Source organism: Sus scrofa, chromosome 14, assembly GCF_000003025.6.
Source record: "Sus scrofa isolate TJ Tabasco breed Duroc chromosome 14, Sscrofa11.1, whole genome shotgun sequence".
Lineage (NCBI taxonomy): Eukaryota > Metazoa > Chordata > Mammalia > Artiodactyla > Suidae > Sus > Sus scrofa.
Genome location: NC_010456.5, coordinates 20,064,583 through 20,089,157, shown reverse-complemented (window position 1 = coordinate 20,089,157; position 24,575 = coordinate 20,064,583). Strand labels below are relative to the sequence as shown.

Sequence of the window (24,575 nt, the reverse complement as noted above, 5' to 3'; positions counted from 1 at the left end):
AGGAATTACTTTTGTGGAGTAAATTAAATTTGTGGAGTTCCTGTCATGGCTCAATGGTTAACGAACCTGACTAGTATCCATGAGGATGCAGGTTCCATCCCTGGCCTTGCTTGGTGGGTTAAGGATACAGTGCTGCTGTGACTGTGGTGTAGGCTGGCAGCTACAGCTCTGACATGACCCCTGGCCTGGGAACCAAAGACCAAAAAAGACCAAAAGACCAAAAAAAAAGAAAAAAATTTTAATGCTTTTTGTCAAAATGGAAAATGATGGAGGTTCCTACTACAGTGAATAATTTAGCGAATGGAAATATTTGTAGATTAAAAAAAAGGATTAGTTAATATATTGTTGATAGATTAGAAATTAACATGACATTTTAGAAATAGTTATTTGGGGGGGTGAATTTCCTGTATAGAAACTATTAATTTATTTCATAAGATCTCTCTTCCATTTTTATCAGAAAAAAATAAACACCTTTGTTTTGTTTGGATTTTAGTTTTATGTTTGTTCATGAAGTCTTGGTAGTTTGGAGGTTGAATTCTTTTTCATTTTAACAGACCCCAACAGTGGACTTGATCTTTGGGGCTTTTAGCAGTATTTAAATATTAATTACTTCTTTCGAAGTTTTTATTGAGTTCTCATGTACTTAAGGCACCATCAGGTGCTGTGGGGAACCTTGGTGGTAGTGGTGGTAGTAATAATAGCATTAATAATAGCTAATACTTATACACCATTGTCACTGCCTTACCTGTATCAGTTCATTTATGTGTAACAAAACATTTTAATCCTCACACAGGCTGTGGAGTGGGAACTATTAGAATCCCCATTTTCCTGTTGACAAAACTGAGTTAAAGAAATGTGGCTGCTTTCTCTACTGCACCCCAGGTTCAAACCCTGGTCTGGGAACTGAGATCCCACATCATGCCCTTGCATATGGTGCCCCGCCCCCCAGATGAAGGGAGGGAGGAAAGAAAGAAAGAAAGACAGGAAAAGCAGGATTCATGCAGATGGCTGGTATGCTGATGGTGGAGATACTTGCTTTGCACTGTGTATATCCTGGTGGAACTTGGGGCGGGGAGGGGCATAGTAGGGTAGGGATGCAAAAAGGCTTCTCAGGTTTCAAAGCAAAGAAACAACTCCAAGAAAGTTATAAGTTTCTCATGAATGGTATAGGCTGTATGTTCTGTGGGTCTTGGCTGGAGCAGTTCAGTCTCCTTTTGACACATGTTATCAGAGTGGGCAGAGTCTCCACCCTGATATGCCAGGGCTTTCCTGGTGGGGAGGACCGGTGGTAAGTGCCCTGATGGACTGGGTGCCTAATATGTTGTTCCCTCATTAGTTCTGTTGGGTCATGGGTCAGAGGAAGGGGTTGTTTAGAAAGGTAGAGGATTGCCAGTAGCTCTTAGAGGAATTTAAATGCCAGGCTAATGCTGTCTTAAACCACAGACAGTATGGCTTTCCTTTTGAAATGTTTGAGGTTTTTTTTTTTTTTTTTTTTTTTTAAGTTTCTACCAGAAATCATTTCTTTATATCCGTTAGTTCAGAGATATATTTAAGTAAATATATCTTCCTATTGCTTTCTTCCTATGACAATAGATGAGTTTGTTTATTTTTATTCCCTCCTGAAAGTTTCGGTACTTAGCATTTTTTGCACATTATTTGGAAATCTAGATGTTAGGTGACGTTCTTACTGCCATAGGGTCATTCTTTAGATTCTTTGTAAAGTGATTTTAGGATTCAGATCCTTATTGTACTTTGTATTACCTCTGATCTTTTAGACAACTAGAAAATTAAATCTCTTCTTTTGAATTAATTCATTTAAGTGTATGTTAAAAGAACAAATAGAGATTCTTTGTTTCATGTCAAAAACTCTTTGTATTCTAAAACAATAGTATAAAACAAAGCTTGTCTTTAAGTTTATCTTGTCCACAGTATATCAATTTAAAATCTTTAATAAAATGTGGCTCATATTACTTTCTTTAGCTCTGTTTTCTAAAAATAACTGGCACTTTTAGTACTACTAAAATTTTATATCATCTCATGGCTTGTAAGTTAAAAATGTTTTGTGTTTCATGATATCAAAATATGAGCAGCTCTCTTGCCATATAGATTAGGTTTGTGATTTTGGTTATTTTCCCAGCATTGAGGTCTCTGTGCTAACACAAGGGCAGAGGAGACTGATACCTTAAATTGTATTTTAAAGGTTTTTTTATTTGTTTGTTTGTTTCTGGGCCTGGGGTGTGGAAGTTCCCAGGCCAGGAATCAAACCCTCAACATAGCAGTAACCCAAGCTACTGCAGTGCTAGTGCAGGATCCTTAACCTGCTGTGCCACAGGAGAACTCCAGAAGTTTTTTTTTTTTTAAACAAACATGTTTAATTTGTAGTTTTTCGGTAGTCCTATACAACCTTAATTAGATCAAAAATGGATTTGCTTTAGTTTATCAGTTTATTCCCTTTGCCATTTAAGAGCACATTTCACGAATTTTTATTTGTATAATAAACAGATTATCATATATGCAAAGATAATAAATGGACATGGAACTTCCAATTATACAGATGTCTTTATATCCACTTTATCATCCCTACCTAAGAATGTGGCTTTTTATTTTGGGGTGTCAGTAGAACAAAGAGGGAAACAATGAATTGGGTAATTTAGCATTGCAACTTACTGATCATGTATCCTCTGTCAGCTTCTTTGGGATTTGGTTTTAATTTCCAAGTTTTTGCATTTGAAGTTGATGGTAAAATAAATGTGAAGAGCAAATGCTTTATCACATTCATTTATCTGGCAGATGTCTGTTGACCATCTACTAAGTCTAGCACCATGTTTGCCATTACCTTTTTAATCTTTTATTTGGAAGTCTGCTAACCTTCTGGAACTTCAACTATCACCTTAAAGCATTCATTTTCCCTTCCCTCACCAGGGTGACCACTTCCTATCAGTAAGGTCACAGAAGGAGGAAAAAAAATGCACTGGGGACTTGACTTCCTGCTCTTAACATACAGATGAAACTGGGTTGTCAGGGAGTATGCAGAATTTTAGGTTTCTGCCTGCCACATTCCATAATTTTTTTCAGAAAGTATATGTTTTATAGAGTTCCCATTGTGGCAAAGTGGAAATGAATCCAACTAGGAACCATGAGGTTGTGGGTTTGATTCCTGGCCTCGATCAGTGGGTTAAAGATCTCGAGTTGCCATGAGCTGTGGTGTAGGTCACAGACGTGGCTCAGATCCCACGTTGCTGTGGCTGTGGTGTAGGCCAGTGGCTACAGCTCCAATTCAACCCCTAGCCTGGGAACCTCCATATACAGTGGGTGTGGCCCTAAAAAGCAAAAAAAAAAAAAAAAAAAAAGCAAAAAACAAATTCCATATTTTGCATGTGTGTGACAGGACAGTAATCTGCCAGTGAGCTTAAATAGCAAGGATCACTGTTCTCACCTCTATAGAGGCTGACCTTAGATGTAATAAGTAGTAATCTTAGTAAATAAATAAATATATACCTACTTTTGCATGTAAAATTTTTACTTGGATAGTCCCCTTTGAGAAAAGACTTAGACTGCCAAAGATGTGTGAAGGTGAAATTTATTAATAAATTAGTTTAGTTTAAGATGTAACAGGTAAGTACTTTTTTTTTTTTTTTTTCTTTAGCTCAGTTCAGAAAATATATGAGGACAAGTGGGTGGGAATATAAAGGTTTTCATTTATGGGAAGGCAGAGAATTTCATTAGATGTCTCTGTTTCTTTAGTTCAGTGTTTGTCAAATTATAGGTTTCAGCATATTGGGTTGTGACCAGTATTAAAAAAAAAGAGAGGAAGAAGATAGAAAGCAAAAATATCAGAGTATATGCCAAATAGTAAATATGCTGAACTTTGTTTTTACTTAGGTGCCTGTCTGTACACTGTGTCAGTAAGAAATGTTTGTTGCTGCAGGCCACAGTCCCAGTTTGAAAACCAGTTTCTAAGTATACCTGTGGGGGAGGGGGGCAGTTGGCTTGGCTTCCTGTGCCTAAGATGAGGCTGAACAGCCTGTGGATGAGAATGTGATGTGCTGTTGTTCTGGGCCTCCGCTGAAGCCCAGGGTGTGGGTGTGGGTTCCAGACTGGCACACTGACGGCTCTGCCAGACCTGTGGTTGGGGGCCAAGGGCAGAGAGGGCTGGTGATGGTAAAGGGTCTGCTTGCAGTGATTGAACGCTACGTGCATGTGCCTCTGTGTTTTGAGAGGAGGCACCACCAGCAGTCTTAACCTTCGGAGATAAGCCTGCCCACATACCTAAGGTATTGCAAGCACACAAACATGACAGGGTTCTTAGGCAGCACTGCAGAGAGGTTAAAAAATGCCTTTGCTTAGATTTGTTTTGTTTTTTGTCTTTTTAGGGCCGCACCCTCGGCATATGGAGGTTTCCAGGCTAAGGGTCGAATTGGAGCTGTAGCTGCCAGCCTTCATCACAGCCATAGCAACGCCAGACCCAAGCTGCATCTGTGACCTACTCCACAGTTTATAGCAAGCCGGATCCTTAACCCTCTGAGTGAGGCCATAGATGCTAGTCAGATTCATTTCTGCTGAGCCACAACGGGACCTCCTACTGCTTAAGCACTTAGAACATGTGGATTGTTTTATTGTTACTATTACATGCACCATTTGGCCTCTAGGTGGGAAAGATTATTTTAATTCTGATATAGTCTTTTTTATCTGTTTTGTTTTCTTTGCCCACTTAACGCTTATCTGCAAAACTGTTGCCTCATAAGGTGACAAGGCTGTTTTCTTTTATTTATATTTTATGTATGTATGTATGTATGTATTTTTGCCTTTTAGGGCCGCACTTGCGGCCTATGGAGGTTCCCAGGCTAGCGGTCCAGTTGGAGCTACAGCTGCCTGCCTACGCCACAGCAACGCAGGATCTGAGCCCCGTCTTCGACCCACACCACAGCTCCACATGCCAGATCCTTAATCCACTGAGCGAGGCCAGGGGTAGAACCCACAACCTCATGGTTCCTAGGTAGATTAATTTCCACTGTGCCACGATGGGAACGCCTCTTTTCTTTTAAGAGTTTTATAGCTTTAGCCCTTATATTTAGGTCTGTGATCCATTTTGTGTTATTTTTCATGTATGATGTGAGGTAGGTAGGGTCCAACTTCATTCCTTTAAATGTAAATAGCCTCTCTTCCCCATATCATATGTTGAAAACACCATTCTTTTCCCATTGGTGAGATTCTTCTTTAAATAATAATACAATTTTTTTTTTCTTTTTTGGCCACCCCACAGCATGTGGATTCCTGGGCCAGGGATCAGATCCGAGCCATAGTTGGGACCTATGCCGAAGCTGCAGCAGTGCTGGATCCTTTGACCCACTGTGCCAGGCTGGGGATCAAACCTGCATCCTGGTGCGGCAGAGTGGTCGCTGATCCTCTTGCGCCACACTGGAACTCTCGTAATGTGAATTTTAATTTTCCTACAGATAATTTAAAAACTCTTTTTGTTTAGATTATAGATATTAGTAAATAATTTGTGTTTGCATACATGTGCATGAATTTTATAAAGTTTTCTGTCTGGGGGAAAAATAAATAAGGCAAAAAGTCCTCTTATCAGTAAAGTTATTTTTGCAAGAAAGATGCAAGGCAATTGTGGCTCATTGATGGGATAGTTTTTTGTACTTGCTGAGGTATTTTAGTCACAATGATGCTTGTTTGTGATATTTAAATTATAAGATGTCCATTTTATGGGAAGGTTGGTCATTGACCACACATTTTAGAAATTTGTTTCTATATGCACATCGGGCATAATGAATTAAGTTATCTGTTAAAAATCTACAGTGTCTTGTTAAAGTTTATACGGAACTATAAAAGACCCCAAATTGCCAAAGCAGTCCTGAGGAAACAAAGCAGGAGGCATAACATTCCAGACTTCAAACAATATTACAAAGCTACAGTAATCAAGGCAGTGTCTTACTGGTGCAAAAACAGACATGTGGATCAATGTAATAGAATAGAGAGCCCAGACACCTACAGCCAATTAATCTTTGACAGAGATGGCAAGAATATAAAATGAAGAAAAGACAGTCTCTTTAGGAAGTGGTGCTGGGAAAACTGGACAGCTGCATGTAAATCGTTGAAGTTAGAACCCTGCCTCATACCGTTCACAAGAATAAACTCATGATAGCTTAAGGACTTATATAAAACAAGACATCATAAAATGCCTGGAAGAGGAGTTCCTGTCGTGGTGCAGTGGAAATGAATCTGACTAGGAGCCATGAGGTTGCGGGTTGATCTCTGGCCTCAGTGGGTTAAGGATCTGGCGTTGTCGTGAGCTGTGGTGTAGGTGGCAGACATGGCTCGGATCTGGCATTACTGTGGCTCTGGCGTAGGCCGGGAGCTACAGCTCCGATTAGACCCCTAGCCTGGGAACCTCCATATGCCATGGGCGAGGCCTTCAAACGACAAAAGACAAAAATAAATAAATAATAAATATATAAATAAAATAAAATTCCTGGAAGAGATCATAAGCAGGCATTCTCTGACATAAATTGTAGGAATATTTTCTTAGGGCAGTCTCACAAGACAATAGATGTAAAAGCAAAAATAGACAAATGGGACCTAATCAAACTTATAAGCTTTTGCACAGCAAAGGAAACCATAAACAAAACGAAAAAACAACATACAGAATGGGAGAAGATATTTGCAAATGATACTGACAAGGGCTTAATTTCCAAAATATACAAATAGCTCATACAACTCAATGACAAAAAAAAAAAAAAAAAAACAGTCCAATCGAAAAATGGGCAGAAGAACTAGACATTTCTCCAAAGAACGTATACAAATGGCCAATAGAAGAATAGATAAGAAGATGTGGTGCATATATATAATGGAATACTACTCAGACATATAAAAGAATGAAATAATGCTATTTGCAGCAGCATGGATGCAACTAGAGATTTTCATTGTAAGTGAAGTAAGTCAGAGAAAGACAAATACCATATAATATTACTTATATGTGGAATCTAAAATATGGCACAAATGAACCTATCTGTAGAACAAAAATGGACTCACAGACATAGAGAACTGACTTGTGATTGCCGAGGGGGAGGGGCTTCAGGAGAGAGATGGACTGGGAGTTTCGGCTTAGTAAATGCAAATTATTATATGTAGAATGGGTAAACAAAAAGGTCCTATTTTATAGCACAGGGGAATATATTCATTATGCTATGATAAACCATAATGTTACAGAATAAAGAAAAAATGTATATGTATAACTGAGTTACTTTGCTGTACAGCAGAAATTAACATGTAAAGCAGCTATACTTCAGTTAGGAAAAAAATCTGCAGGGGAGTTCCTGTGGTTAGCATTTGACACTTTGACGGCTGCAGCCCAGGTTCAGTCCCTGGCCTGTTAACTGAAATCCCACATCAAGCCACTGCATGCTATGGCCAAAAAAGAAAAAACAAAAAACTATAGGATTTTGACTCACTATACAGTTGTAGAACTCATTGCTCAAATTTGTAAGACACTTTTTCTTTGTCATATTGTCCATCTCTTGCTTAAGATTAATACCGCATGAGTAGTGTAATACAGCCTGATAAAATTTTAAATACCAAAATATTTGAGCAGAAACAATTAACTTATGTTTATTGATTTCCTACTATTTGTCAGATATATTAATAGCTATTTTACATGTTTAATCTCCAGTCCTCATACCACACACTATTAAAAGTGGATGAGAAAACCCAGGTACCTCTAAGAGGTTAGTGGTGCTTTGTGCTGGCTCATATAGCTAGTGTGTGTGGCAGAGCTGGAACTTGATTAGGTCTTTGCGACATCAGGGTGCATTAAGGTCTTGGAATTTCTCTGCTAGGCCTCTCTTGAGAAGAACATGACCTTTTCCTGGTCTGTATGTGCTGCTCTTCTTTAGCTGTTGGGTGGTAAAGGTGGTCAGGCCTCCTGGAAAGATCTGTCTTAATGTCGGAGCCAACACTTTTAGACTACACTTTCTTAGAGTCCAGGATCTGGGAATCTAAATAGCGGGGACTGTCCTGTGGCCTTTTGAAGTTCAGTTGTTCCAATTAGTAGGCTCCTGCTGTCTCTGTATCTCTGCTCGTGGCTCACATTTCCAGGAGTAGTTTGGCCTACCATGGATTGTGTGCGTGGTCTTTATTAGAAGGGTAAGATACCTTGATGCCCTCACCACAACTGCAAGCAGCAAGGGGCAGAGGTTTCCTAAAAATAATTGGATTCTATTTCAGAAAGAAGGGGAAAGGGTTACCCGGTAGACAGAAACAATAAGGGTCCATTATGCAAATAGTAACCCTAATCTGAGGACAGTCACTGGAAATGTGGTTATTTTATGTTTGAATTATTAATATTGATATCAGGACATGAGGTTGGGAACAAAAATGAAGAACAAGAAAAATGTTAAAATTTTAAAAATTAATTGGAAAAGAGAATGACCAAGTAGGTACACTTATGTTCATGGTTTATACTGTTTGTAATGCAAATAATTCTAAATGATAGTATGTAACAACAATTAAATAATCTGAAGTACATTGGAGATGATGTGCATATGCATTTAATTGACATGAGGTGGTTTTTAGAAAGTATGTTGAGTAATGAAAATATACTAAGTAATGAAAAGCTTAGTGGCTTAGATCAAATGTGGCTAGTTTGAGCTTATCTTTTTTTGTGTAGAAAATGTTCAAAGCTGAAACCAGTTGCCAGTTGAACTATTTTAACTCTCTTGTTTACTCAATTCTCTCTCCTTGCTTCCCCCACAGACCTTATGTAACTAGGTAGGGTTGCTTCTTCATCTGTTCTTTTTTCAATCCATAGCTTATTGCAGAAACTCTAAGCTTTTTTACTTAAGACATTTTGAAATCCCAGAAGCCCATCACTTACAGCTCAAAGGTACTGGCTTTTAAGATTTTGCTTTTTCTCTGGGTTTCAAGAGCCTGAGTTTGAATCTTAGAAGCCATGATGCTCAGTCTCAATCTGTGGGTTCTGCTGTGTGTTCCTTTTCCCATGGCAGTGGGTGTTTCCTGAGTTGGTGGGGGGAATGTGTGTGGAGAGGACAAGGAAATAGTGTTGATTAGGAACCTTGATTAGTGTTTCCACAAGGTGTCCTGGTACATCTCTACTACTGTCTGCACGGTAGAGAGCCACCTATGCTTTGAGGAATGGGAAGTCCAAGTAAACCATGTCTTTTAACTGCAGCTATAAAAAGGGTTTTTATTACTGAGGTCAGTAGTCAGGGAAGTGCAGCCTCACCTCTTTCTTTCATGCTGTAAACCTCTTTGTCTTCTGGAGCTCTCTTCCCAGAGTCAGCTTTAGAAAGCCATGTTATAATTTCCTAATTAACCAACCCTTGAAATATTATTGTAGGAAAGAGAAATGCACCTCTCTGTATGAGAAACTTTAATTTGTGCTTGTGACATTACCTACAAGGTGTTACCTGCATTCCTGCATCAGATAAAGTGGTGAGGTGAAGTTGGGCAACTTATACTGATGTTTTTAAGAATTTTATTAACAGGGAGTTCCCATCGTGGCTCAGCAGTTAACGAATCTGACCAGCATCCTTGAGGACACAGGTTTGATCCCTGGCTTCTCTCAGTGGGTTAAGGATCCGGCGTTGCTGTTGAGCTGTGGTGTAGGTTGCAGATGAGGCGCAGATCTGATGTTGCTGTGGCTGTAGCTCTGATTCGACCCCTAGCCTGGGAACTTCCATATGCCATGGATGCGGCCAAAAAAAAAAAAAAAGTATTTTATTAACACACAGATAAGATTTATTTGTATTCATCCCTTTTTACCCTAAGTTAAACTCTAAATGGATCTAGGTTGCAGTGAACTTACACAAAAAAATAATTAGGAATATTTACAAACCATTCTTATTGTTAGGAAACGTAATACCTTTAAAATTCCTTCTGATGTGGGCTCTGCGGGCATTTCTGTGATCCTGTTAGAAATGAATGTTCCCTACTCAGCTTGGAGTAGGACAACAAGTCTTACCCTTTCTCCTTCTTTGTGTGACTCAGATTTCCATGTTTGGCAGGACAAACTATGAAAGAAAATATGTGCAATGTAAAAGTTTGAATCCTTTTTTTTTTTAAATAGCCAGTTGATTCTTGAATTTTGTTTAGTAGTTGTTTTGTAATGACAGACTTCAGATATTTAAAAATATGTTAATTGATTTCAGTATGATATCTTCGAGTTGTCAATAATAACCCAGTACTGTAAGAAAGAGGGTGAAAAGAGAGAGGTTAAAGCCAGGTTGAAATGTCTACCTTTCTTTTGCTAGAGATTAGTTTTAATTATATTTATCAGAGCCAAAGAAATATTTAATCAACTAGCAAAATGTTTTTATTTTACTTTCATACCAAAATTCATCTTGGTTACTTTTCAAGCCAATTTGATAGCAAGAGTCACAATAAGGAGTCAGACATCTTTCAGAAATAATTTTGAAAGAAAACAGTGAATCTCTGTTTCTGCGGGATCCCCAAACCAAGAAGACCGACGAGTGTTCCTCCCAGACTCAGCTTTTTTAATTTTTTTTTTTTTTTTTTTTTTTTTTTTTTTGTCTACGTCCATGGCCTGTGGAAGTTCCCTGGCCAGAGATGAAACCTGTACCAGAGCAGTGACAATGCCAGATCCTAATCCACAGCACTATCAGAGAACTCCTTGCTGTGTCAGGTAGAAGCAACTAGGCCTGACAGGACAGACTGATCTTCATGGAGCCTTTTGAGGACACAGACTGCTCTGGCTAATCCCCACCCTAACATGTGCAGTGGTAGCCCCAGAAATTCAAAGAGACACTATAGACAAGTCCCCAAACATAAAACATTGGTGCATTGGGTCCTCTGGTTTAAAAAGTTTTAATACTATATTTCGAATTTTTAGGTATTTTGAATTACTATATAGTTTTGTGAATTAGATGTCAGGGTAGTTTCTACAGGCTACTGATTTGCAGTCCCTGAGGCAGGACTCACGGCTTCTGTGACTGTGTGTGGTGTGGCGCTGTGGCTCCCTCTACATCCTGGTTTAAAAGAAGTCTGTTAGAGGAGTACACGCTCTGTGTGCTTATTACCATTTTTTTTTTTGTTTGTTTGTTTTTTGTTTTTGGGTTTTTTTAAGGGCCATACCTGAGGCACATGGAAGTTCCCAGGCTAGGGGTGGAATTGGAGCCACGTCTGTGACCTACACTATAACTCAAGGCAATGCTGTATCCTTAACCCACTGAGCCAGGCCAGGGTCTGAACCTGCATCCTCATGGATACTAGTTGGGTTTGTTATCACTGAACGATGACGGAAACTCTTGTTTGCTTATTATTTTTGTAGTGCTGATAGCTGGAAATTCTTACCATGGGGTTGATAATGTGTGGTGTGGATGCATGTATAGAAATGGTATAGAAATTTTGTTTTTTTGTGTAAAAGACTAATAAGATCAGTAGTACTTCATGTCTCTTCAACTCTACCCAGACTAGGGTAACATAGGGGGAAGTAGTCTGAAGTTTGCAGAATATATCATAGTAGACTTAAAAATTTTTTTTTCTTTTAATTTCAGACTTACAGGTGTTGAAAAATAGTGCAGAGAATCCCATTTTCCTTTCACCCAGATTCCTGAAGTGTTAACACTTGACCACATTTATTTACTCAGCCTTTGTAGTTGGATTCTTACCCCACTGTGCCACAGCAGTAACTCCTGACTGATTTTAATGTTATCTAGAAGGTGGATTCAGAGAAATTTGTCAAGATGTTATAAATGCTTTTATTTATTTTTATTTATTTTTTTGGTCTTTTTGTCTTTTTTGGGCCACACCCGCGGCATATGGAGGTTTCCAGGATAGGGTCTAATCAGAGCTGTAGCCATGCCGGATCCTTAACCCACTGAGCAAGTCCAGGGATCGAACCCGCAACCTCATGGTTCCTAGTTGGATTCGTTTCTGTTGCGCCATGATGGGAACGCCTATAAATGCTTTTATGTTTTTATTCCCTAGTTGCTTTTTCTTAAGAAAACCTGTGGCCTTAGCTTTTACAAAGTGGAAATCACTGAATAAAATCAGGATAGAGGGAGGAAGAAAGAGCTAATGTATGTAAAGCTTTAAGTATAAGGTTCAGACTATACATTTTGTTCAGGTGAACATGGGTCATTCCAGGGATTGGGCCTTTAAACCCTTAGCCAAAGTGGTAAATTCTCAGAGTGCTTCTGCCAAAACAGTGAAATCAATGTACTACTTTCCTTTTAGAAGTTTTACACCTTTCCAAGGCAAACATTAAAAAGTATTAAATAGAGGGAGGTAGGAGATGACTTGTCCAAGGTTACCTAGCTGTTTAGAACTCTAGCCTGGGCCTTTTGGGGGTAGTTTGTTGCTTTTTCACTTGCAATAAATCTATTAGAGATTCTTTGTTCTCGTGGTGCTGTCTCACTGTCTCATCTCTATTAAAATAATAGTGTGTGTTTATTTAGAAAAGTAATTTTCGTTGCTATATCAATCCACAAGGGTTATTTAGAAAATCAAAGTTCATTCTCTGCTTTTTCTAACAGTTCTGCTTCCTAGAGGTAACCATTATTAACATTTTGTTTTATATCTTTTCTTCCTGTTTTCTAAGCATAACTTTTAAATCAAAATAAATTTTACCAAATCGTTTTCAAACGAAACATGCTGCTCTGCACTTGAAAATATGTATTGTAACCAGCTTTCTGTATCAGTGTATCTTGACTGTCTCTTCCTTTTTAATACTTCCATTGCATATGTGTACATAATTTAATTACCAATGGATGAGACATTTCTGTTGGTTTGACTTTTCCAGTATTACAGACAGTGTTTCAATGACATTGTTTAAGTCTGTGTGTACTTGTGGAATCAGTTCTTGTGGGTGTTGAAAGACATCTCCAAATTGTTCCTCCAAACGGGTGCATCAGTCTTTACTTCCACTAACAGCGGAAGATTCAAGTTTGATCATTTTCAATCTTGGATTACCATAAATGTTTCTTGACCAGCATCTTTTTTCCGAATTCTTTTCTAGTAGTAATAGAAACTGTCTTTCAGACAGTATTCACATCTTATGTTTCTTTTTTTATTTTCAGAAATAGCTTTAGACATATGTCTAGCTGTAATTCTCATTGTGAAGCTGTAGTGTAATTATTTCAAATTACAATTTATAAGTTACATTCTTCAGGAAGCTTTCCTGGATTAATCCCACTTAGTTCTATATACTATACCATAGTCTTAAGATTTCCCTATAACAGATTAAATGTGGATAACACAACTAACATTGATTTTATAGTGTTCAATATTGGAACTTGGTTTTAAAATATAATTTGCACTGAGAATCCCCACCTTGCACCTTAAACTCAGGAACAATATCTTTATTATCTTTGTATCTCCTTTACTATCTATAAGAGTGCCCTTTATATAGAATTTTTTTTGAGGGGGTGGGGAGGGTGACTAAGCCTGTGGCACATGGAAGTTTCCAGGCCAGGGATTGAACTCGAGCCACAGCAGTAGCAGTGCCGAGTCCTTAACCACTAGACCACCAGGGAACTCCCAAAAGTTCTTTTTTTTTTAGGGCCCCACCCAAGGCACATGGAGGTTCCCAGGCTACTAGGGTCTAATCTCAGCTGCAGCTGCTGGCCTATGCCACAGCCACAGTAACACCAGATCTGAGCCGTGTCTGTGACCTACACCACAACTTGCAGCAACGCTGGATCCTTAACTCACTGAGCAAGGTCAGGGATCTCATGGTTCCTAGGCGGATTCGTTCCACTGCGCCATGACAGGAATTCCCCCAAATTCTTGATATAGGTCTTCATTTGACTTGGTTTGTGCTGTAGAGAGTGAGGTCAGGGTTGAGCCGGATGTTGCTCTTCACCTGTAAATAAAATATTACTGAAACACAGACATACTCATTCATTTATCTATTGTCTATGACTTCTTTTGTGCTGCCCTGATGGAATGGAGTAGTTATGACAATACGGCCCCCAAAGCCTAACATGTATACTCTGGCTGCTCTGCTGATGCCTCTTTTAGATTCTGAGCATTTAGCATTCATTTATTTTTGCTTTCTTTCTAGAGCATTAGTAAGATTTCTACCCATACTGTGCATAACTGTGGATTTATACAAATATAACTGCAGGAAAAATTCCTAGATGTGTACTTGCTGGATTGGAGAGTATCTGTGTAGTTTTGCCTTCCCAAAAATGTACCAGTTTATACTTCAGCTAATAGTTTTGTGACAGGAACTCTTTTCCCTGTAACTTTGCCAACTCAGTACATTAGCCAACTTTTTAAATCTTTGCCAATCTGATAGAGGAACATGATATTGTAGGTTTGATGTGTGTTTCTTTTTTTGTGTTAGATTGAACTTTTTTTCAAATTTGAGCCATTTTAGCTTCTTTTTTGTGATTGTGCTTCAGTCTCCTTCCTTGAACCATCCCACGCTTGTAAAGTGTGTCATGGACACTTGTCCAGGGAGGAAGGCAGCTTGATGACAGAGTGATGTAGAGGAGGAGAGACTGAGGTAGACATATGGAGGCAAAGAGCTTCCCCACAGCACACAGTCAGACACACAGTCCACACTGCATCTGAGGATTCTTGCTAGACCAATTCTTTGACACTTTTGCCAGATGGAAGTCATGCTTTTTGATTTATCAATCTTCTGTAAGTCACTGTCCAATGTTGCAGAATCCACCTTAATAGTAAACAGTAAGCCCAGCAGAGCTCCCTTCCCCGAGCACCCAGTAACTGTTAGACAGGTGCATTTCTGATTCTCTAGTGTGAATGTTAAAGGCCATGTCTTTTTGCCTCATTTCCAAGTTTTAGATAAATTTTCATTTTCTTTCTTTCTTTCTTTTTTTTTATGGCCATGCTCACAGCACGTGGAAGTTTCTGGGCCAGGAATTGAACCCAGGCCTCCGCAGCAACCTGAGCCACTGCAGTTGAGTTCTTAACCCACTGAGCCACAGTAGGAACTGGTTAAATTTTCTTAATGCTTTCCTTCCTCTGTTTTATTGTAATTATTTCCAGTGATACTGTTTCTTTATGAATTACTAAGGACTGCTGAGGAGGCCACGTAGTTCACCATTGTTCCTCACTGCACATGCCCATTGTTCCTTTCTGCGTTGTAGGAACTCATTACACGATGACAAACGGAGGCAGCATCAACAGTTCCACACACTTACTGGACCTTCTGGATGAGCCAATTCCAGGTGTTGGTACATATGATGATTTCCATACTATTGATTGGGTGCGTGAGAAATGTAAGGACAGAGAAAGGCATCGACGGGTAAGTGTTTTCAGTCACTTTTAATTAATAGTGCATAATTATATCATTTAATAATATGTTTCTGCCACTGATCTTGGGCTACCGAAATATGTCCTGTGTTAGAAGTACATTTAAGTAAATTCCTGTATTTTGTAAGTAATATGTTTTTTCTCCATGTGATTTTTTCAAAGTTTATTTACATGCCATCTTTTTGGAAATGATCTGAAGTAGTTTAAAATCAAAGAACTATACTAAGCCAGAATAGGAAAGGAAGGGAAAACAGGCATGTGAGTTGGGGCAAGATCAAGGAAGCTCAAGATGTAGAAGCCAGCATGGTACTTGGCTTTGAGCAGCACAGCAGCTGTGGAGAGAGGAAAGCTGTTACATAATCTCAGTTGTTAGAGAAAGAAGCAGTCTGCTGGGGGGATAGTTTCCTGGTGTTTTGCTGTTTTCTTTTATCTCCTTTCCTGGTTTAAATTCTGAGATTTTTTTAATATCAGAACTGTATAGGGCATATTGGATGTAGTAATGAATCACTAATGAAAAAAAGAATAGCCTTCACTAAAAACTGCCTCTTACCTATCTTTTTTGTTGATTGTGACATCTTGATGTAGTGTAATACTAAAATAACTTTTTTTTTGGTCATGCCCTCGGCGTGTGGAAGTTCCTGGGCCAGGGTTTGAACCCATGCCATAGCAGTGACCTGAGACACAGCAGTGACAGTGCCAGATCCCTAACTGGCTGAGCCATATGGGAACTCTGAAAAATACATTTTAAAAGGAAAAAAAAAAAAAAAAAAAAACCTTGAAAATAAAATTTCAAATTCCAAAAGGTCGTTTATAAATTTGAGCTCTGAAATTTACTTGTAAATGAAATAACTGCTTATGCAAATTAGTTATTACCTTTTATAATGATGTATACATGTATATGAAACCTGGATTAGAATTACTTTGAATTGTTTTCATTATGAAAAGTACTGCTTCTGAGATTCATCAGTCAATATTTATCTTTTCTGGAAACATTAAAAACAGGGCATAACTGAAAGTTAGACATGGGACATGAACTCTGTTCTAAATCAGCAGTCCTCAGACTTTTTCATCTCAGATCCCCTTTAAACTCTAGGCAGTTACTGATGATACCTAAGGGGTTTTGGTGTATGTATTTATGTGAATAGATGTGTATACCATGTTAGATATTAAAACTGAGAAATTTGAAAAATATTAATTCATTTAAAAGTAACAGTAAATCCATTACATGGTCACATAAAACATGTTTTTATGAAAAATAACTATATTTTCCAAAATAAAAATGTTTAGTGAGAGTGACATTATATTACATTTTAATAAATCACATTTGTTATTGCCTGGTTTACTAAAAACTGCTCATATCTGCTGTCACATTCAGTCTGTTGTGATATGTTTTGACTGAAGTACATGAAGCAAATCCAACCTCATCTAGACATGTCCTTGGAAAACCCAAGGAGCATTTTAATAACCTTTTCAGATCACTGTGGGTATTCTTAGATGCTGCACCACAATGACTAGTGGTAATTTCTTAAAGGTTAGTTGCAACCTGTAATTTGAAACTGTATCAGTGAACTTTTTGTCTTCTGTTACATAAAATCTGTTGGTTCCTGTTGAACTTTGAATGGATGATATGTAACATAATGCCATGATCTTTTGGAAAATATTGATTCACTGATTTATGCAATTCTTTGTGTCGTTGACACTTTCACCATATACTATCATTGTACTGTATCAACAAAGCCTACTTTTGTTAATATCAACACTGATCTCTTCAGAAAAGTTTTTAAGTAGTGAGGTCTGTCAGGAGTTCCCTGGTGACTTAGCAGGTTAAGGATCTTGTGTTGTCACTGCTGTGGTGCAAGGTTTCATCCTGGCCCCTGAACTAATGCTTGCCGCGGGCAGTACCCCCCCCATCAAAAAAAAAAAAAAGTGTTAGAATCTGTCATTCTTAAAGTGATGGATACAAGTTTTCTAAAATTCTAGTTTTTAGTTGAAAGCTCAAATTCTATTATTGGAAACAAATACGCATTTATTTTACTTGAAATGGTAGGCTTACTAGGTTTATTTTTGAGAAAAATATCTGTCAAATTTCCAAGCTGAAAAACCATGGTTTGGTGTCTTTCCAGTAAGAATGGTGTTCTATGTAAGGGGTTTATTTTGCCCAAATGCTTTTCCTTGAGACATAACCTCATACTTCAGTATGCATCCCAAGTGCTGTGTTCATAGTTACCACACATAATATTAAGAGAACTCAGTGGCCTGGGCATAATACTTTTTACTCCTTCCTCACAGACCTGAAGTGACCCTGGCCCTCACCTTTTATCTGGTCAGCAGCAGTGAAGGGATGTCATGGCCACCGGGGTGTTGACCCAGCGGTTTTATTACTGCTTTGCGTTATCAGTGAAAGCAGCACATCATGTTTTAGTATTCCTATGAAATTAGCTTTGACCTGGAGACCATTGGGGAAGGTCTCAGGGACCCAGAGGGTGTCTAGGCCACACGACGAGAACCACTGTTTTAATCCAGCGTGCCTAAATCAGACACATTATAAATTCCGTATCTTGTGTGATTGTTAGGTGAACACAGTTGTAAATTGGAGGTATGTACTTGACAGAAGTATGTACACAGATGTACTTTACAGAATTACTAAGATGTTCAGGGAGGGTTGAAATGTGTTCTAAAGTGAGGATTATGAGAGGCTTTATAAGCACTTATGTTCATAAAATTTTAGAGAAGACTGAAACTAAAAGAAACCACAACACATCCCATTTTTCTCCAATTGTGAAAGTAGTCCACAGTCTTTGAAAACAGTTCAGATAGTAAAACAGTAAGTGAAGTAGCGCCTGTCCTAGCTCTTCACACCAGTCATCGCTTTCTAGGTAAGTCGAATACCATTTCAGTACTTTAATATTTGCTTAGAGAAGCATGCAGTCGATTAAAGCTGGAAGCTCTACAGGTAGATGTTCTTACTATTGTTTTTAAAACACTGAATTAGAAAAAAGCTTTCCATGTCAGTGGTCTACTTACCTACTGAAGTCCCCTTTCCCTTGAGCTTTTTGTTATACTTGTAGCACTCCTACCCCAGGGTATTTTGAAGCAGATAAGCAGTATATCATTTCAGGTATTTATTTCAGTATTTTGCAGCATGGTAGTAATCTAATTCTCATTCATTTTTTATTTGTCAGTTTGATGATTTTCTTTTAAGATGACTTCCCACACCAGTTATGTGGATTCCCTCAAGTTCAAATTGTACAGAAAAGGAAGGACATTTAAAAGCATTTGGCTTACTAGCATCCTCAGAGTTTACCAGTGAGGTTTTTGTTTAGTTTTTGTTTCTGTATCTTCATGCACTCATGCATTCAAACATATTTGATGTGTTTAAATCATCACAATTATTATTCTTATTGATACTCACATTCTTCCTTTTCCGACATAAGGGAGCTTATTTAGGTTGGTGCCCGTGTCCTTTGACATGTGCTTAGTAGACTTTGATGTTTTCTGAGAAAACATGGTGATCTGGGCTCTGGGCTCCTCTTAAACGTATCCTGCACCAAACCTGGAGTCAGCTGTTTCTCTGAGGAGCTCTGGTTCCTTAGGAGGAACACTGTGTGTTGGCAGTCTGAGCACTAGGGGTGCTCATTGCTTCAGGGTTGGCCATTGTTCATAACCTCTTAAGTGTATAGGAAGCCTCTAATTTAAGTTAAATACTAGAGAGCTTTGATTTTTAGCTCTTAATTCTGTATCCTTTCAGCCCAACGAAAAATGTCAACATCACATGTATTGATTCACCTCCCAGTATACACACAGATATGTAATGTCAGAATAACATGACCAATAATACACTCACCAGCAGTATGCTTATAGCAAATGCAGCATAGTTTACAGACTTAGCTAGGAGCTGGAGTTGCTGAGGCTGTGATATAGGCTGGCAGTTGCAGCTCCGATTTGACCCCTAGTCTGGGAACTTCCTTATGCCACAGGTGTGGCCGTAAAAAAAAAAAAAAAATAAATCTTATATATTAGTGTGCTTATTTTTCTTAGATAAATGCTAACATACTGTACACACTTGTACTCTTGCCTGCATGATGTTGCATTTATCTTCTTCTTCTTCTTTTTTTTTTGGTCTTCTGTCTTTTTAGGGCTGCACTAGTGGCATATGGAGGTTCCCAGGCTAGGGGTTGAATCAGAGCTGTAGCTGCCAGCCTACGCCACAGCCACGCTAATGCAGGATCCAAGCTGCATCTGTGACCTACACTACAGCTCATGGCATTGTTGGATCTTTAACGCACTGAGAGAGGCCAGGAATGGAATCTGTGTCCTCATGGATGCTACTTGGGTTCCTTAACTGCTGAGCCACAATGCGAACTCCTCATTCTTTTTTAATGACTATAGAGTTTCTTGTTAGATAGATGTACTGCAGTTTACTTAGCTAATACTATATTGATGAACATTTAGGTAACCTTCCGATTTTTACTTTATATTTTATTAAACATTACAGTTACTCTTATTGAGAAAGCAATGCAGGGTTTATTATTTTTGAAGGGAATTCCCTACCTTCAATCCTAAAGAATATCTTGTACCTGTTGATTGGTTATTTACAATCAGAAGGAGTAAACTGCCTCATTCAACTGAGAACTTATCATGTGATTCTTTTGAATGTAGCCTTGTGGCTTGAAATAGACCAAATGTTTGAAAGAGATCGGTTCACTGAATTCTGGCTGCAGCAGTCCTGTGGTCCAAAGGAGCACTGGAATTGTAGCCTGAGAATGTGGCTTTGTGAGACAGCCATCGTGGCAGAAAGGAAGAGGTGTGGGCTAGTTAGCGAGCAGTGTCTGACGAATGCATTCTTAGTAAGAGAGGAGAGATGTGCCTTCTTGTGTCTGGAGTGAGATCTAGAAATAAATTCTATAACCGTCCTCTAACCTTACCTCCTTCTCTGTAGTTATCGAGGATGTTTCTGCCTTACACAGTGATTAGACCCTGCCAGTGGGATTGGAACTGTCCATACCCACATGTTTACAGGCCAGCAAGTTTTGGCAGCCCCTTTATTCACACGGCTATTTTGTACTTCGATTATGGGTGTTGTACTGTTATTCCCTGCCCTTACCTTTTAAACACTATTACATTCCACTTCACTGCTGGAACTAGAGAATGACCAGGGAATGGCAGGCATTGCCATCTATAGTGTCTTATTTCTGTTAATATAAAAGATGTCTAGGAGTTCCTTGGTGGCTTAGCAGGTTAAGGATCTGGATCACTGCTATGGTGGGTTTGATCCCCAGGTTCAGTCCCTGGCCTGGGCTCATCCATATGCCTAGGGCGTGGCTAACCACCACCCCCACCCCCACCCCCACCCAACAAAAACAAACAAACAAAAAAGATATATACCAGTTAACTTTGATTCAGTTTAAAACAATCTACCTCAGAGTTTATGTGGTTTTTGGATGCCCTGCTCTCATTCTGAGGTTCTTGTTAAAAATACAGATCTCTGGGTAAAATGCTTGTCATCTGGTTTATAGGTATAACGACTGTCTGACCTGGTGATTGTGTCCCAAACTCATCTATCCCATTTTTTAGTTTATAAAATACTGTTCCATGCATAATAACTGAGAAAATTGTTAGATTATAGAATTATGGCTTCTATTTATAGTTTGAAAAATGAAGCATAAACCTTTCTAATTTCAGATCAATAGCAAAAAGAAAGAATCAGCATGGGAAATGACAAAAAGTTTGTATGATGCATGGTCAGGATGGCTGGTAGTAACACTGACAGGACTGGCATCAGGTAAAGAAAATTTTTATTTATTTTTTATTTTCTTATTTTTTGCTTTTTAGGGCCACACCCACGGCGTTTGGAATTTACCAGGCTAGAGGTCAAATTGGAGCCACAGCTGTCGGCCAGTACCACAGCCACAGCAACACCAGATCTGAACCTTGTCTGTGACCTACTGGATCCCCTAATGGATCCCCCACCCACTGAACAAAGCCAGGGATCAAACCCACATCCTCATGGATACTAGTTGGATTAGTTTCCACTGTGCCACAATGGGAACTCCCAAAGAAAATTTTTAATGCAATCCTTTTTTGGTTAACAGGACAATAAATAGTTCTCTCCTTTCTGAAGTTTTCTTCCAAGTACTTTTGGGTTTTTAAAAGCATTTGTTTTGGAATTACCCGGCGGCTCAGTCGGTTAAGGATTTGGCATTGTCATTGAAGTGGTGGCTTGAGTTGCAGCTGTGGTGTGGGTTTGAGACCTGGCCCAGTAACTTCTGTATGCCGCAGGAGCAGCCAAAAACGAAAACAAAGGCCAAACAAAAAATAAAAACATTTGTCTTTTTTCTTTCTTTCAAAAAATTTTCTTACATAGAAGACTAGGGGCAGGAGGCTCAGAGTCATCTTGGCGCCTTTGTGCTGTCACTTCCTGTGTCTGTCCAATTTGGTTCATCTTTCTCACTAAGTTTTTTTTTTTAATTTGTAAAGTCTGTGGTTTGGACCAGATGGTCAGAGAAGCATCATAACAAATAACTAATATTTATTGTTTCCTGTGCCATGCACTGCTCTGAAAGCTTTTTGTGTGTATAAGCCCTGTGGTCTGAGTCTTACAGAGGAGAAGCCGTGTAGCTAGAACATGGATGAGCAGAGGCGAGAGCCCAGTTTCACCCTCTGAGATGCAGGGTGCCTGGGACCCTCTGGCTGAAGATGTGAAGACAAATCTGAAGGACTGTTTTAATGTCTTTCAACTTCTGCCATTGAAGAGCATGAGGGAAAGAATAGAGGAAGGTCCCAGTGTCTCTAATTGGCCACTGTTTATGTGGCCCATTGATCTTTCTGCATGAAGAGGACCTAGATTTTCACCATAGATTTGTATACTATTTGTATTGTGTCAGTAAAATGATCTTGATATATTTGATTATGTATTTAAAGAAAAAAACCTGATAATCTGTTAGTGTAATTCATTAATGCCATGAGTTTCATTAGTTCTAATGCACGTTACATTTTAATGAGATCAAGGTCCTTGTAAATTATGAATTGGGTTTCAGATTGAAACAGAGTAGTAAAAATTCTGATTTCTCAACCGGAGTTGAGACCCTCCTACCAGGTGGTTGTCTTTGGAAGATGTTTAATATCTTTCAGACACATTTTTTTTTTCTTTTGTCTTTTTGTCTTTTGTTGTTGTTGTTGTTGTTGTTGTTGTTGTTGTTGCTATTTCTTGGGCCGCTCCTGCGGCATATGGAGGTTCCCAGGCTAGGGGTCGAATCGGAGCTGTAGCCACCGGCCTACGCCAGAGCCACAGCAACGCGGGATCCGAGCCGCATCTGCAACCTACACCACAGCTCACGGCAACGCCGGATCGTTAACCCACTGAGCAAGGGCAGGGACCGAACCCGCAACCTCATGGTTCCTAGTCGGATTCGTTAACCACTGCGCCACGACGGGAACTCCCAGACACATTTTTAAAATCAACGTGAATTTGAATGATGGAACTAGTTTTGCTTTCAAATAATAGCAATTTTATTTTAAAAAATAGCTATTTACAGTTTTTAAAAAGTAATATGAACTTATTTATAACTAAGATCTGGAAATCTTAAATTGGTATAATATTCCTTTTCCAACCCTTTGTTTACAGACGGTCCCCAGCTTTCCTTGATCCTTGTAACTTGATAGTTGGTGAGTGTCCAGAAATGGGCTGCTCTTATCACCTGTGCCATCTTTTCACAGGGGCATTGGCTGGACTGATAGACATTGCTGCCGATTGGATGACCGACCTTAAGGAGGGCATCTGCCTGAGTGCTCTGTGGTACAACCACGAGCAGTGCTGCTGGGGGTCCAATGAAACAACATTTGAGGAGAGGGATAAATGTCCACAGTGGAAAACATGGGCAGAATTAATCATAGGTCAAGCCGAGGTAAGTCTTGCTTTGTCTCAAGGTGGCTGAATAGTTGATACAGTGAAATGAGTCTCCAGTTCATTTAATTATGGAATTAATCAGGTTAGATGACTGCAACTGCATTAAAGGAAAATAGACAAAGAAATATAATAGGATAGAGTGGAAAATATGAGAATACATTGTAGCAAATTAAGTATTGTTTCAAGAAGCTCCTTTATTAACTGCATAATCACATAAAAGTCTACTGGGTTATGTGAAATGTATTTTTTTTTTAATTTATTTTTCCTCTGTACAGCATGGGGGCCAAGATATACTTACATGTATACATTTTTTTTCCCCACCCTTCGTTCTGTTACAGTATAAGTATCTAGACATAGTTCTCAATGCTACTCAGCAGGATCTCATTGTAAATCCATTCCAAGTTGTATCTGATAACCCGAAGCTCCTGATCCCTCCTACTCCCTCCCCCACCCTGCCGCAGGAGGCCACAAGTCTATTCTCCAGGTCCATGATTTTCTTTTCTGTGGAAATGTTCATTTGTGCTGTATATTAGATTCCAGTTATAAGTGAAATTATATGGCATTTGTCTTTCTTTTTCTGACTTATTTTACTCAGTATGAGAGTCTCTAGTTCCACCCATGTTGCTATAAATGGTATTATGTCGTTCTTTTTTATGGCTGAGTAGTATTCCATTGTGTATATATACCACATCTTCCGAATCCAATCATCTGTCGATGGACATTTGGGTTGTTTCCATGTCCTGGCTATTGTGAATAGTGCTGCAATTAACATGCAGGTGCATGTGTCTCTTTTAAGTAGAGTTTTGTCCGGATATATGCCCAGGAGTGGGATTGTGGGGTTATATGGAAGTTCTATGTATAGATTTCTGAGGTATCTCCAAACTGTTCTCCACAGTGGCTGTACCAGATTACATTCCCACCAGCAGTGCAGGAGGGTTCCCTTTTCTCCACAACCCCTCCAGCACTTGTTATTTGTGGACTTAATTAATGATGGCCATTCTGATTGGTGTGAGGTGGTATCTCATGGTAGTTTTGATTTGCAGTGAAATGTATTTCTTATTGTAGAAAAGAAGTGTGATAGGACCTGTGCAACCCCAAAAAGTTAATATGAAGTCAAATTATTAAAACTATTTAACACATTACATCACAATTGTTTGGGAGGTACGAATTATCAAAAATTTAGTTAAAATAAGTTTTCTAACTGGAGATATCTTAAATCCCTATTTTTTTTTTGTGACATTACAATATTTAAATGTTTTTATTTTACTGTTGTTTTTCTATTAGGAACATTTTAGAAGTTAACTTATTATGTTTTATCTGTATATACATGATCAGATACAGATACGTTTTAAAAATTTTGTTATAGCTGAATCTCAGAGCTGAAAAGAATATATCT

At 38.7% G+C, this 24,575-nt stretch overlaps 1 protein-coding gene across 5 annotated transcripts in view; it reads left to right on the top strand.

Moving 5' to 3' along the window:
• Window positions 1-24,575, top strand: part of CLCN3 (chloride voltage-gated channel 3) — an 89,533-nt gene that overhangs the window by 38,003 nt on the left and 26,955 nt on the right. For 4 of the 5 annotated variants that reach the window (XM_001926134.7, XM_005670487.3, XM_003483404.4 and 1 more), the window contains 3 exons: window positions 15,108-15,265; window positions 20,956-21,055; window positions 22,990-23,177. In XM_001926134.7, coding sequence (XP_001926169.5) covers window positions 15,108-15,265; window positions 20,956-21,055; window positions 22,990-23,177 — 446 coding nt within the window. Of the gene's footprint in view, window positions 1-5,044; window positions 5,430-15,107; window positions 15,266-20,955; window positions 21,056-22,989; window positions 23,178-24,575 lie in introns of those variants that run through there. The other variant, XM_013982713.2, reaches the window with a different exon arrangement.